Source organism: Pseudophryne corroboree, chromosome 6 (genome assembly GCF_028390025.1).
Source record: "Pseudophryne corroboree isolate aPseCor3 chromosome 6, aPseCor3.hap2, whole genome shotgun sequence".
In the NCBI taxonomy this organism is placed as follows: domain Eukaryota; kingdom Metazoa; phylum Chordata; class Amphibia; order Anura; family Myobatrachidae; genus Pseudophryne; species Pseudophryne corroboree.
In genome coordinates this window covers 224,631,065-224,643,552 of record NC_086449.1, presented here as the reverse complement: position 1 = coordinate 224,643,552, position 12,488 = coordinate 224,631,065, and the positions used below count along the sequence as shown (strand labels likewise).

General features: G+C 43.2%; 1 protein-coding gene across 1 annotated transcript in view; it reads left to right on the top strand.

The window, feature by feature from the left end:
* SLCO3A1 (solute carrier organic anion transporter family member 3A1) overlaps positions 1-12,488 on the top strand; it is a 619,509-nt gene that overhangs the window by 599,301 nt on the left and 7,720 nt on the right. The window contains exon 9 of the mRNA XM_063925735.1: positions 2,568-2,632. Coding sequence (XP_063781805.1) covers positions 2,568-2,632 — 65 coding nt within the window. The remainder of the gene's footprint in view (positions 1-2,567; positions 2,633-12,488) is intronic.

The window sequence follows — 12,488 nt, the reverse complement described above, 5'->3', positions numbered from 1 at the left end:
GGTAACCTTTAGTTACTTGCAACAATGTGTCACGTTTGTATGAATGATGTTTGTAACAGATGTAGCCGCTTACTGTAACAAGTGGCTGAAATCATTCAGGTAAGGCAGTCGGCACTGGTTCCATTCTGACCAATTAAGTGCCTCCTTTTAACAGTCGTTTTTTTTTTTAGCACAAAATAATCTGCTTACTAGCGCCCCATGACAGCTGTTTACGCAGTGATCAAAATTACAAATGTCTCCGACTTTGACATAAGTATTGTTTGTTACCGTACAGATGAGGCACAGTATGGACACGGCAGTCGTCCTCGTCCCACTCCTAATTGTTACCGTGTAAATGAGACACGGTGTGGACCATACCCTCCAACATTTTACACAGAAAAATAGGTACAAATTAGGAAAGGGGGCGTGGCCACGGGTACGCCCCTTTTCCTATACTTTCAACTGAAGTTTGAGGAGACAAAAATCGGTACAGACCATAAAAAAAGGTACTGTACCTGCCAAAAAGGTACAGTAGGAGGGTATGTGTGGACTAGAGGATCACCCTTGTCTGCCTCCTGCCAGTCATGTGTGTGCACCACATGGGAACGCGGTAACATGAGGTGCACACACGTGACCATCAGAGTCAGCAAGAGACGGACAAGGGTGATCCAGGAGTGTAAGGGGCTGCTTTTACATAGTGGAAGTGTCACAACAAAGTCTGCTTCTCAGCGTCAGAGATAAGCTCTTATTTCTAATTCTGATTTGAACCATTTTCCATAGGTTGCATCACTCCTTTATTCATTGCCACACATGGGCTCTGCCCCAAAAACTCCATTCCGTGGGGCATATTTATTATTTACTCTGCTGTATTTATAAATTAATCAGAATATAACCAACTTCCTCACAAAATCAACTAAAGTGTTTCTGTTCCAAATACTGTAGCTAATTTACTAAAATTTGATTTTGAGTTCCATGTTAAAATCACTGGGTGATGTGAATTCTATTTGAAGTTCTAATTGACCCAAATTGACCCCAAATTATACAAAAGCATTCCTATTGGCCACATGCACGGTATTACCCACAAACACCTTCATCCCTGTGCTAATTTGCATATCCACATTTTTTTTACATCATTGCTGTGCCTTTAAATGCCATGATTTATACAGCCAGAGGGCCAGTGCAATTTACGTGTTCCAGGGCCCCCTGACTGCAGATTCCCTGTGAAAAGCTGGGCCGCTTGCTTGAGTTTGTTCTCCAGGCTGAAAGTTGCCAGCCAGCCCCTGCTTCTCCCACATGTTTTTTTCCAACATATTGACGTTTCAGACAATTCCACATGACATAAAATCAAATAGAACCGTTTCTGACGGTTCTATTAAAAATTGTAATTTCTGGTCGATTTTCAAATCGACTATTAGTAAATCTGGTTTAGGAATTGAACTCTGTGTTAAAGTATTGAGTGTTCTAATATAGTTCTGTTTAAGTGCAAAGTTTTATTTCAGTCGATTTTGACTTTAGTAAATACCTGTCACACAAAATTGACTGAAAATCGACTGAAAACCACAATCGACTTTTCATAAATATACCCCTACATGTCACCTGCAGGTGCTCTGGTTTACTCCCATAGTTTAAAAACATACTAGTAGGTTAACGGAATACATATGTTTTACCGGCAGATGGGATGCCGGCTGTCAGTATACAGACAGCGTCATCCCATCTGACGGAATCCGGAAGCGAGGCATCAAGGCCCCTCGCAGGCTCTCTGTGCTTGTCACGCTTCAGGCCCGGTGGCTGATTGTGCTCACCACAGGTTATATTTCCACTTGGTTGGTGGTGTGGGCCCACCAACTGAGTGGGAATTCCAAGAGGTGGTTAGGATTCTGGGCGTCGATATTTCACTGGCTGTCGGGATTCCGGCATCGGTCTCTTGGGGTGTGGATCATTAGATCAACAGTGTCTAGGTCGATAATGTTTAGGTCAACCACTAAAGGTCGACAGTCACTAGATCTACAGGGTTGGAAGGTCGACATGTGCTAGGTCGACAGGTCAAAAGGTCGACATGAGGTTTTTTGTTTTTTTGGTGTTGTTTTCTTCGTAGAGTGACCGGGAACCCCAATTAGTGCACCGTGTCCCCTCGCATGGCTCACTTTGCTCGACATGCTTCGGGCAAGGTTCGGGCAGATAACCGTTCCAATTGTAGTCCACGTGGATCGTTAAGTATGAAAAAGTTCAAAAAAAGAAAAAATTTGAAAAACTCATGTCGACCTTTTGACCTGTCAACTTAGCACATGTCGTCCTAGAAACCCTGTCGACCTTCCAACCCTGTTGACCTAGTGACTGTCGACCTATAGTAGTCGACCTAGACAGTGTCGATCTTCAGACCAGATCCCGTCTCTTGAATGCCGGGATCCCGACAGACGGAATTTTAACTGCATCGCAGGTTAACGTTAATGTGTTTTTATTTGGCAGAGCATTTAGTCAGCAAGCTCGACTGGAGCAATATTATTTGTAAATCACTGCATAATAAGTTGGCACCATATAATGATTACTGATAATAATAATTCACCCTCGCTTTTCTTTCCTCTGTGCAGGGCAGTAAGTCCGGAACTCAAGTCATATGCGCTGGGAGTTCTGTTTCTTCTGCTGCGTTTGATTGGTAAGTCTCAGAAAGGAATATAGTTTATATACAGTATAGCACAGATTGGAAGCTTATGTCATTTTGAAACAAATCACTCTTTTCCGCTCTCTCTCTCCCTTTCTGTTAGCATAGGCAATTTTTACTGTAAAAAGCAGACTAAAAATAACATTCAGACCTATTAAATATAAGCATGCTTTTCTCTCCAAGAAATATGTTTTTCTGCACCTCAAAAAATGGTAACCCTCTCAGACAAGGCCTGTGGCTCTCTAGATGTTGGAACTTACAAGTTCCAACTGTTTGCTATCTGACAGAGCATGCTGTAGTTCCACAACACCTAGAGAGATACAGGTTTTCCAGGCATTTTCACAAAATGTCAATTGAATTTTTGAGAAAATCACAGTTTTCTGTACTTCTACATTGTACATCATGTACCCATAATTCTAAGATTTCTCCTGTAGGCAAGTTACTGTTACTTTAATTTATTAACATTTACATAGTTCTCAACTATTATACAGCATTTTCAGAGAATATTCAGTCATTCATATCAGTTCCAGTGAATCCATATTGCCTACCACATGGGCACACCTATACACTAGGGCTACTCTTTCACAAATAAACCTACCAGTATATTTTTGGATTGTGATTGGAAACTGGAGCACCTGGAGAAATCCACCGCAAACAGAGAGAACATACAAATCCACACAGATAGGGCCCTGGTTGTCATTAAACCTATAACCCAAGTGATGTGCAGCAACAGAGCTAACCATTGTGCCACCATGTTGCACATGACTCGGAAAGTAAAGAACAGTAAGCATTTAATGCTTTGAATGTTACATTATTTTTGTCACATTTCATGGCCAGCATTTAGACGTGTAATCTACACAAAATAAGATCTGCCCAATCAGCCCATATAGGGGGTAATTCAGACTTGATCGCTGCTGTGAGTTTTTGCACAACCGGTGATCAGGTCCAAACTGCGCATGCATATGCCCAGCAATGCGCAGGCGCGTCACACTGGTACAAAGCGGATCACTGCTCAGCAATGGGTTTGTTCGACAGATCTGTTCGCAAGGGCGATCGCAAGGAGATTGACAGGAAGAGGGCATTTGTGGGTGTCAACTGACCATTTTCAGGGAGTGTCTGGAAAAACGCAGGCGTGTCCATGCGTTTACAGGGAGGGTTCCTGACGTGAGTTCAGGTCCCGGACAGGCTGATGTGATCGCAGCGGCTGAGTAAGTCCTGGGCTGCGCAGAGACTGCACAAAATCTGTTTGTACAGCTCTGCTACACATGCGTTCGCACACTTGCACAGCTAAAATACACTCCCCCTGTAGGCGGCGACTATCTGATTGTAGCAGTGCAAAAATCGCTTGCTAGCGATCAGGTCTGAATTAGGCCCATAGGGGGACATTTACTAAGGAGTGATAAGAGTGGAGAAGTGATAAGAGTGGAGAAGTTGCCCAAGGCAACCAATCGGCACTGTAGTAACATCTATAATTTGCATACTATAAAATGATACAGAGCTGCTGATTGGTTGATGGGGCAACTTCTCCACTGGCTTACTTCTCTGCTCTTATCACTGCTTAGTAAATGTCCCCCATAGTCCCAGATACTTCAACCACTGAGTGAATCTCTGATCTCATTCAAGATTCACAAATTGGAACTGTCCCAACATAAATGGAAGTTGGGAGGTGTGTTGAAGACCATTGAACCACTCAGAGCCTTCAACTTTCTGCATTGAGGTATATATCTATCTGTATCTTCTGATTCACCAACATTCAATGATAATATAAATAAGACAAACCAATGATTGTACCAGCTTCCTCTCTTGCGATGTTGCTGCAGGGCAGGCAGAATAATTTACTTTAGTCCAGTGGCTCCTAAACTTTTGTGATTCACGGAGCCCTAGCGTATCAGATTTTTTTTCACGGCACCGATAGGCCAAACGTTTTTAATTGTGAAATTAAGAAAGAAACATTAAATTAAAGTACAACGTATGTTGTGTTTATACAGTATGCCATCCTTAGACCCAATTCTGTGGTGAGGGACAAGATTTGCTTCTGTTTGTCTACATATTTTATGATTGGCAGCCACCAGCAATGGTTTTGGCGATTACATTGACCATAAATAATTTGAATGGTCCTAGACCACCAAATCACTGCACCCATGCAAGTTTCATGAGGCATCCCAGGATGTCTAGGTCATTGGTTCTCAAACTGTGTGCCGTGGCACCCTGGGGTTCCTTGGGACATTTGCATGGGTTCCTTGGATTTGTGTTTCAAGTTATTACAAATTATTTATTGTCAATGTAATAGGCAAAACTAGTGCTGGTGGCTGCCAATCATACAATATGTGGACAAATAGAAGCGAATCCTGTCCCTCCCCACATAACTGAACCTAAGGATGACATATAAACACAATTAAATTAATATAAAAAAAGTTTTCTAAATTTCTCAAGAAGAAATGTTTGGCCTAGGGGTGCCGTGAAAAAAATTCTGATACTCTAGGGCGCCGTGATTCAAAAAAGTTTGAGAACCACTGGTCTAGGCACACAGTTTGAGAACCACTGCTTTAGTCATTATTAGAGACATACTTTTAACAATGTGTTTAGTAGTACAGTATAGACAAGTTTTACTGTTAATTATAGAATTCAGATGTTTCAGATACAGGAGGTTATTCAGAGATGGACGTAGATCTTGCTTCCCGCAGCAAGATCTGCATCCATCTACTCACAAGCTGGGGGCCGCCAGGCACAGGTCAAGGCTGCCCAGCATATGTGTGGCGCCGCACACCGATGCATTTGCAATTTAATTGCGAACACATTGACTAGAGATTGACCTCTGACTACGCAGCCTGTCTGGCACCATTTTTCCTGGAGCGGCTGCATGTGACATCATGCAGCTGCCCTGAAAAAGGTCCAGATATTCCTTCATTGTCCAGACCATGCCCACTAAACGCTGAATCGATGCCCCCCAACAGCCACCACTGTCAATCACCTTTTGGCTGCATCCTTCCGGGATGTGGCCGCATGATGAAGGGTCACGCACACGCACTTTAGATGCTGCGCGTGCGCAGACCCCGTGGATGCAGTTGCTGCGTAAAAATGCGTGGCTGTGCCAGGTCTGAATAGACCCCACAATACGTTTGCTTTACCCAATGAGACAATGTTTATGTACTTTAAACAGAACCGGCACTTTAAGTACTGTGCTGAATTTATGGAGTGGTGTTTTTCTCATGCATCCCAAAGCAGATTAGGTTTAGCTAACAAATGAAAAACAAAGCACAAAATAACATTGAGGTTGTTAAGAGATCACAAGGTTTAATTTACGATTTAGAAGTCAACTATGCTACACTGTAGGTGATGTTTGCAATTATAATAATTGAGCAATAATTTTACATGTGTTACCAAGAGCAAATAGGAAAACATAATGATAAACAGTTATACAATAGTTGTACAAGCTTCAAATCCGTTATTATTACTTTTCAACAGCAGGACTGAAAGTAAATTATTGTTCAGTCCGTTATTACCCATTACGATTAAACTAATGACTCCTTGCGATGTAAATATACAATTACATGTGAACTGCTGGGCAATAATTATATTTGAAGGTTTAATGGAACCTAAGCTGTCAGCAACAGTGACCATTAGAAACTTACAATTGGGTAAGCACAGAGCTCCCAGCATTCTTCAAATCTGGCTCTGTTTGGTCTGTGTTCTGAGATTCTGTGCACATAAATCATATCCCTCAACTGTCCTTAATGTGATGGGAGAGTCCCAACTTGCAGACAAGGGACAGGATTTACACGACAGAGGGAGGTTTGACATCACTAACTTTCTTATACAAATCCCATATTAATATTTATTTTCCATATTTCCGTAAGATGCATCAAATATGATCTTTGGGATCAACACATTGTAGAACTCTTCTCACAACCCTCTTAAAAAACCCCGCCAAAAAAAACATTACCTTAAGAGTGATCTGGAAGTCTCTTTATTATAGGGAAAAATCCCTAAATTCGTCGTTCACTGATGTTTTCACCCGAGATATGTATATTCCCTGGTTAAGAAGCTCCACGTCTTAACCAGCTGCCTCTGGTGATAGCTTCCACATGAAAAGCATGTGGTGGCCTATTCAAGAAGCATTGGGGCAGTACATGCACCACTGCAATCCTAAAATCGCTATTCTCATCCTTGCACGGGTGATAACATTGCTCAGAAGGGGGCAAAATGCTTTATTTAATTAAATAGCATATTTTCTTAACCTAAATATAGAATCATTCATCAAATATGCAATGATAAATAGGCCCCAAAGTGAGTTGAGCCTTATAAACTGCCAACTAGCATTGCCTATCTATCTATCTATCTATCTATCTATCTATCTATCTATCTATCTGTCTGTCTGTCTGTCTGTCTGTCTGTCTGTCTGTCTGTCTGTCTGTCTGTCTGTCTATGTAATATATCTATCTATTTAGTTATCTATCTATCTATCTATCTATCTATCTATCTATCTATCTATCTATCTATCTATCTATCTATCTATCTATTAAATATTACTTACAGTAAGTCATAGAATAATGAGAGAGAATTTCACAGACTGTTGCATGTATCCAAAAATCCAGTTGTGCCAGATTTATAGGGTTTGTGCTTCATAGTAAAAGAGTGTAGCATTAATATGTTATCTTAACTAGCATTGCCTATCTATCTATCTATCTATCTATCTATCTATCTATCTATCTGTCTGTCTGTCTGTCTGTCTGTCTGTCTGTCTGTCTGTCTGTCTGTCTGTCTATGTAATATATCTATCTATTTAGTTATCTATCTATCTATTAAATATTACTTACAGTAAGTCATAGAATAATGAGAGAGAATTTCACAGACTGTTGCATGTATCCAAAAATCCAGTTGTGCCAGATTTTTAGGGTTTGTGCTTCATAGTAAAAGAGTGTAGCATTAATATGTTATCTCGCTATGAATGTTGAAGGTAGAAATTAGTGAGACTGAAGCTAAATCACAAAGACTTGCTGAATAATAATGAGACTTGGCAGGCAGGACACCATGGCTAGCTACCGTATCTGGCAGTTATGACAACTAGGTCACCTACTTCCAGCTTTGCAAATGTACTCTGGGGATGCTCCGATGTTTAGCAGATTATGAACTGAATTTAGTTTCTTCATGACCAAAGGAATTCAATCATTTTTCTTACCCTCAAATAGCTGTCTTATGAAAGGTCCGGTGGTTATTGGTGTTATATGCTGAATTGCTGGCAAAGTAATATATATATTTATATACTTTCAAAGCTAAAGGCAAAATTTGTTCTGTTAACAAATACATGGAAACAACATATAGCAGAGCATATACAGTAGTTATGAGTAGAGATGAGCGGATTCGGTTTTACTCGGTTTTACTCGGTTCTCAAAACCGAATCTTATTGGCTCACGGATGTCACGTGTTTTGGATAGCCAATAAGATTCGGTTTTGAGAACCGAGTAAAACCGAGTAAAACCGAATCCGCTCATCTCTAGTTATGAGAACAGTTCCCTTTAGTTAAAAGTGTGATCTTTATATATAATGATTCTACAGATAATACAGTACATTGGATTCAAGTACACATAGGGCCTTATTCATCTTCATTTGCAAAATCGCAAACGCCCGATTATTGGACAACTGTGCTGCGAATGCATTGTGAGTGCATGACCCGCGTTTGCAATTCATATGCGACTGTATCTTGCTGGTATGCAATCGCAGGCTGATTGAAAGGTGGCGGATGTTCGTGGGAGTACACATGGCGTTTCCGGGTGGTGGTTGGGGAAACACAGGCATGTCATGGCCATTTTCTGGGCTTGCATCTGATTGCAATTCCTGCAATTTAAAAAATGGCACCTGGTGTGGCTGTATGCTCATTAACCTGGTCACAAAGACGGGATAAGTCTAGTTAGTTAAGTCTTGATTAATGTTGTTATTATTATTGGTAGTTTACTGTTAGTATGCAGGATCATATTTAAACAAATGGACTTCCAATAGAAAATAAGGATGAGGCCCAAAACTTTTTACTTCATTGTAAAGTAAACTTCAATGTGAATGAAATTATGAAACCACAAAAAGTAAGGCAGTATCATGGAATGAAACAGTTTAATGTGTAACAATATAGAAATTGTTTTGGATCCAAAATAAATCTTGGTCCAAGGGCCACTTGTATGCTGGACAATTATCCTCTGATCTTTTCAAACACAGGCCCTGCTTCTTATACTGTACACAGGGTACTGTGCATAACGGGTTGGGTATGGGTGACCAGCGGTTGGGATGCCGCTGGTCACCATGCCGATGCCGGGATCCCGGAGTTTAGGTTGCTGGTGGGAAGGGGGGGGGGGGTGAGCACTACGAAGCCCCTTGCGCTAGCCACAGGTTCTACTCCCACTCTATGGGTGTCGTGGACACCCATAAGTGAGAATAGTCCCTGTCAGTCAGCATGACGACTGTTCACCCAGGTGGGATTTCGGTGTCGGTATAGTGACCGGCGGTCTCCCGACCACACGTCACATAACTGCTTCCCTGTTTGATATAGGAACACGCTAAGACGTTATGGGCCTCATTTAACTATGAGGCATAACCCCTTTAGCACTCGTTTCCTCCTTTCAGTATTTATGCCTAGCTTACCGCTATTTGTTATGGTACCACTTTCACCATCTATAGATGGTGATTGCGATACAATCCAGACTTTCCAGCTTGAGGAAAGCCTTCCAGGCATTGCCGAGTGCCTGCCAGGTACAAGTGTAGCACTGATAGGCAGTGATAAGCTTCAGCTTATCACTGCCTATCAGAGTAGTGGGACATTGCTGGAACTCACTGGATGGGTAAATAATGTTAAATACCAAAGGCATATTCATAAGTACCACTGCTTTACTAAATAAAATATGGTGCTGGTAATAAGGTTCAACAACAAATGTAGGATATTAGTACTGAAAAGTGGAAACTTTTAACATTTTTATTTAACTTATTTTTGGCCCACTCTAAATTTTGTATTTCCTGAATATGCAAAACAGCTGTTATGAGCTGTATAAGCTAAGGCAGAACGGATCGATCCGTTCCTCCTCCTTTACAACTATCTATGAAGGGCCTAATTCAGCATGAGTTGTAGTTGTGCGAACATTCGAACAACCACAACCCATTCCACTAACATGCCGTGTCCACTCCCTCCCCTGTTGAAATGCTAGCTCTTCGCTGACCAGTGAAGTGCTCACATTTTAAGGGTAGCCCTCTGTCTGTGTAGCCTAGCTGCAAAGGGCAGGCAGTGGACTGCCATGTTTTGGTCAAAATGGCTGCGTGTGATGTCTTGCAGCCGCCACGGCCCACCCCACAAAAATGGTCCGGACATGCCTCCGTTGTCGGTACTGTGTCCCCCCCAGCACCACGTCGATGCCTATTAAATGCCGCTTGACACCCCCACCCACCCCGCGAATGCCTCTGCCTGTCAATCAAGCAGAGGCGTTTGCATAAGTGAGATGCCGTTGCATCTCACTGTGTGCACACGTGCAGTACGGCGCCTGCGCATACTGCACACTGCACAAAGGATTCAGTATGCAAACACATCGCTGATGCATTCCATACTGAATTAAGCCCTAAGCTCAAACTGGAAGGCACAGCAGGTGTCCTTGATGCGATTATATGGGACCTGCTACTTTGAATGAATCCTCATCTTCAAATGGTATATTTCTGCAGCAGTATAGCAAACCTCTTACATAGACTTTGCGTTTAAAATGATGTAGGATGGAGAAGCACCTCCGTTAGCATGGTAATCTACAGAACATGGACAGATTTCGTATGGATATCACACAATGAATATTGGTGCCATATGTGGGATCATAGATTGCATGAGATAATAACTAAAGCACACATTTGAAAGGCTGCACTAGCTGCAATTAATAACTATCAAGTATTTTATATTTTCTCTAACGTCCTAGTGGATGCTGGGAACTCCGTAAGGACCATGGGAATAGCGGGCTCCGAAGGAGGCTGGGCACTCTAGAAAGATCTTAGACTACCTGGTGTGCACTGGCTCCTCCCACTATGACCCTCCTCCAAGCCTCAGTTAGATTTCGTGCCCGGCCGAGGTTGGATGCACACTAGGGGCTCTCCTGAGCTCTTAGAAAGTTATAGTCTTAGACTTTGTTATTTTCAGTGAGACCTGCTGGCAACAGGCTCACTGCAGCGAGGGACTAAGGGGAGAAGAAGCGAACTCGCCTGCTTGCAGCCGGATTGGGCTTCTTAGGCTACTGGACACCATTAGCTCCAGAGGGATCGACCGCAGGCCCAGCCTTGATGTTCGGTCCCGGAGCCGCGCCGCCGTCCCCCTTACAGAGCCAGAAGCAAGAAGATGGTCCGGAAAATCGGCGGCATGAAGACTCTGTCTTCACCAAGGTAGCGCACAGCACTGCAGCTGTGCGCCATTGCTCCTCTCACACACTTCACACTCCGGTCACTGAGGGTGCAGGGCGCTGGGGGGGGGGGCGCCCTGAGGCAGCAATAAAAACACCATGGCTGGCTAAAATACCTCAATATATGGCCCCAGGGGCTATATATGAGGTAAACACCCCTGCCAGAATTCCATAAAAAACGGGAGAATAGGCCGCGAAAAAGGGGCGGAGCCTATCTCCTCAGCACACTGGCGCCATTTTTCCCTCACAGCTCGGCTGGAGGGAAGCTCCCTGGCTCTTCCCTGCACAGTAAGAGGGAAAAGAGAGGGGGGGCATTAAAATTGGCACTGTATACAGTATATTATATAAAAGCTATTAGGGACATAACTCAGTTAGTCCCTGTATATATATAGCGCTCTGGTGTGTGCTGGCATACTCTTACTCTGTCCCCCCAAAGGGCTTTTGTGGGTCCTGTCCTCGTTTAGAGCATTCCCTGTGTGTCTGCGGTGTGTCGGTACGGCTGTGTCGACATGTTGAATGAGGAGGCTTATATGGTGACAGAACAGAGGCCGATATATGTGATGTCGCCCCCTGTGGGGCCGACACCAGAGTGGATGGATAGGTGAAAGGTATTAACCGACAGTGTCAACTCCTTACATAAAAGGGTGGATGACGTAACAGCTGTGGGACAGCCGGCTTCGCAGCCCGCGCCTGCCCAGGCGTCTCAAAGGCCATCAGGGGCTCAAAAACGCCCGCTCTCTCAGATGGCAGACACAGATGTCGACACGGAGTCTGACTCCAGTGTCGACAAGGTGGAGACATATACACAATCCACTAGGAACATCCGTGACGTGATCCCGGCAATAAAAAATGTGTTATACATTTCTGACTTTAACCCAAGCACCTCTAAAAATGGGTTTTAGGTTTGGGGAGAAAAAACAGGCAGTGTTTTGTTCCCCCATCAGATGAATAAATGAAGTGTGTGAAAGCGTGGGTTCCCCCGTTAAGAAACTGTTAATTTATAAAAAGTTACTGATGGCGTACCCTTTCCCGCCAGGTGGATAAGTTACGCTGGGAGATATCCCCTAGGGTGGATAAGGCGCTCACACGTTTGTCAAAAAAGGTTGCACTGCCGTCTTAGGATACGGCCACTTTAATAGGTACCTGTTGATAAAAAACAGGAGGCTATCCTGAAGTCTGTATTTACACACTCAGGTACTAGACTGAGACCTGCAGATAGTGCTGCTGCAGCGTGGTCGGTGACCCTGTCAAACAGGGATACTAGTTGGCAAACATAAAAACATATTAAAGACGTCGTCTTATATATGGGGGATGCACAGAGGGATATTTTGCCGGCTGGCATCCAAAATAAATGTAATGTCCATTCTGTCAGGAGGGTATTAGAGACCTGTCACTGGACAGGTGATGCTGACTTAAAAAGCGCATAGAGAGCCTTATAAGAG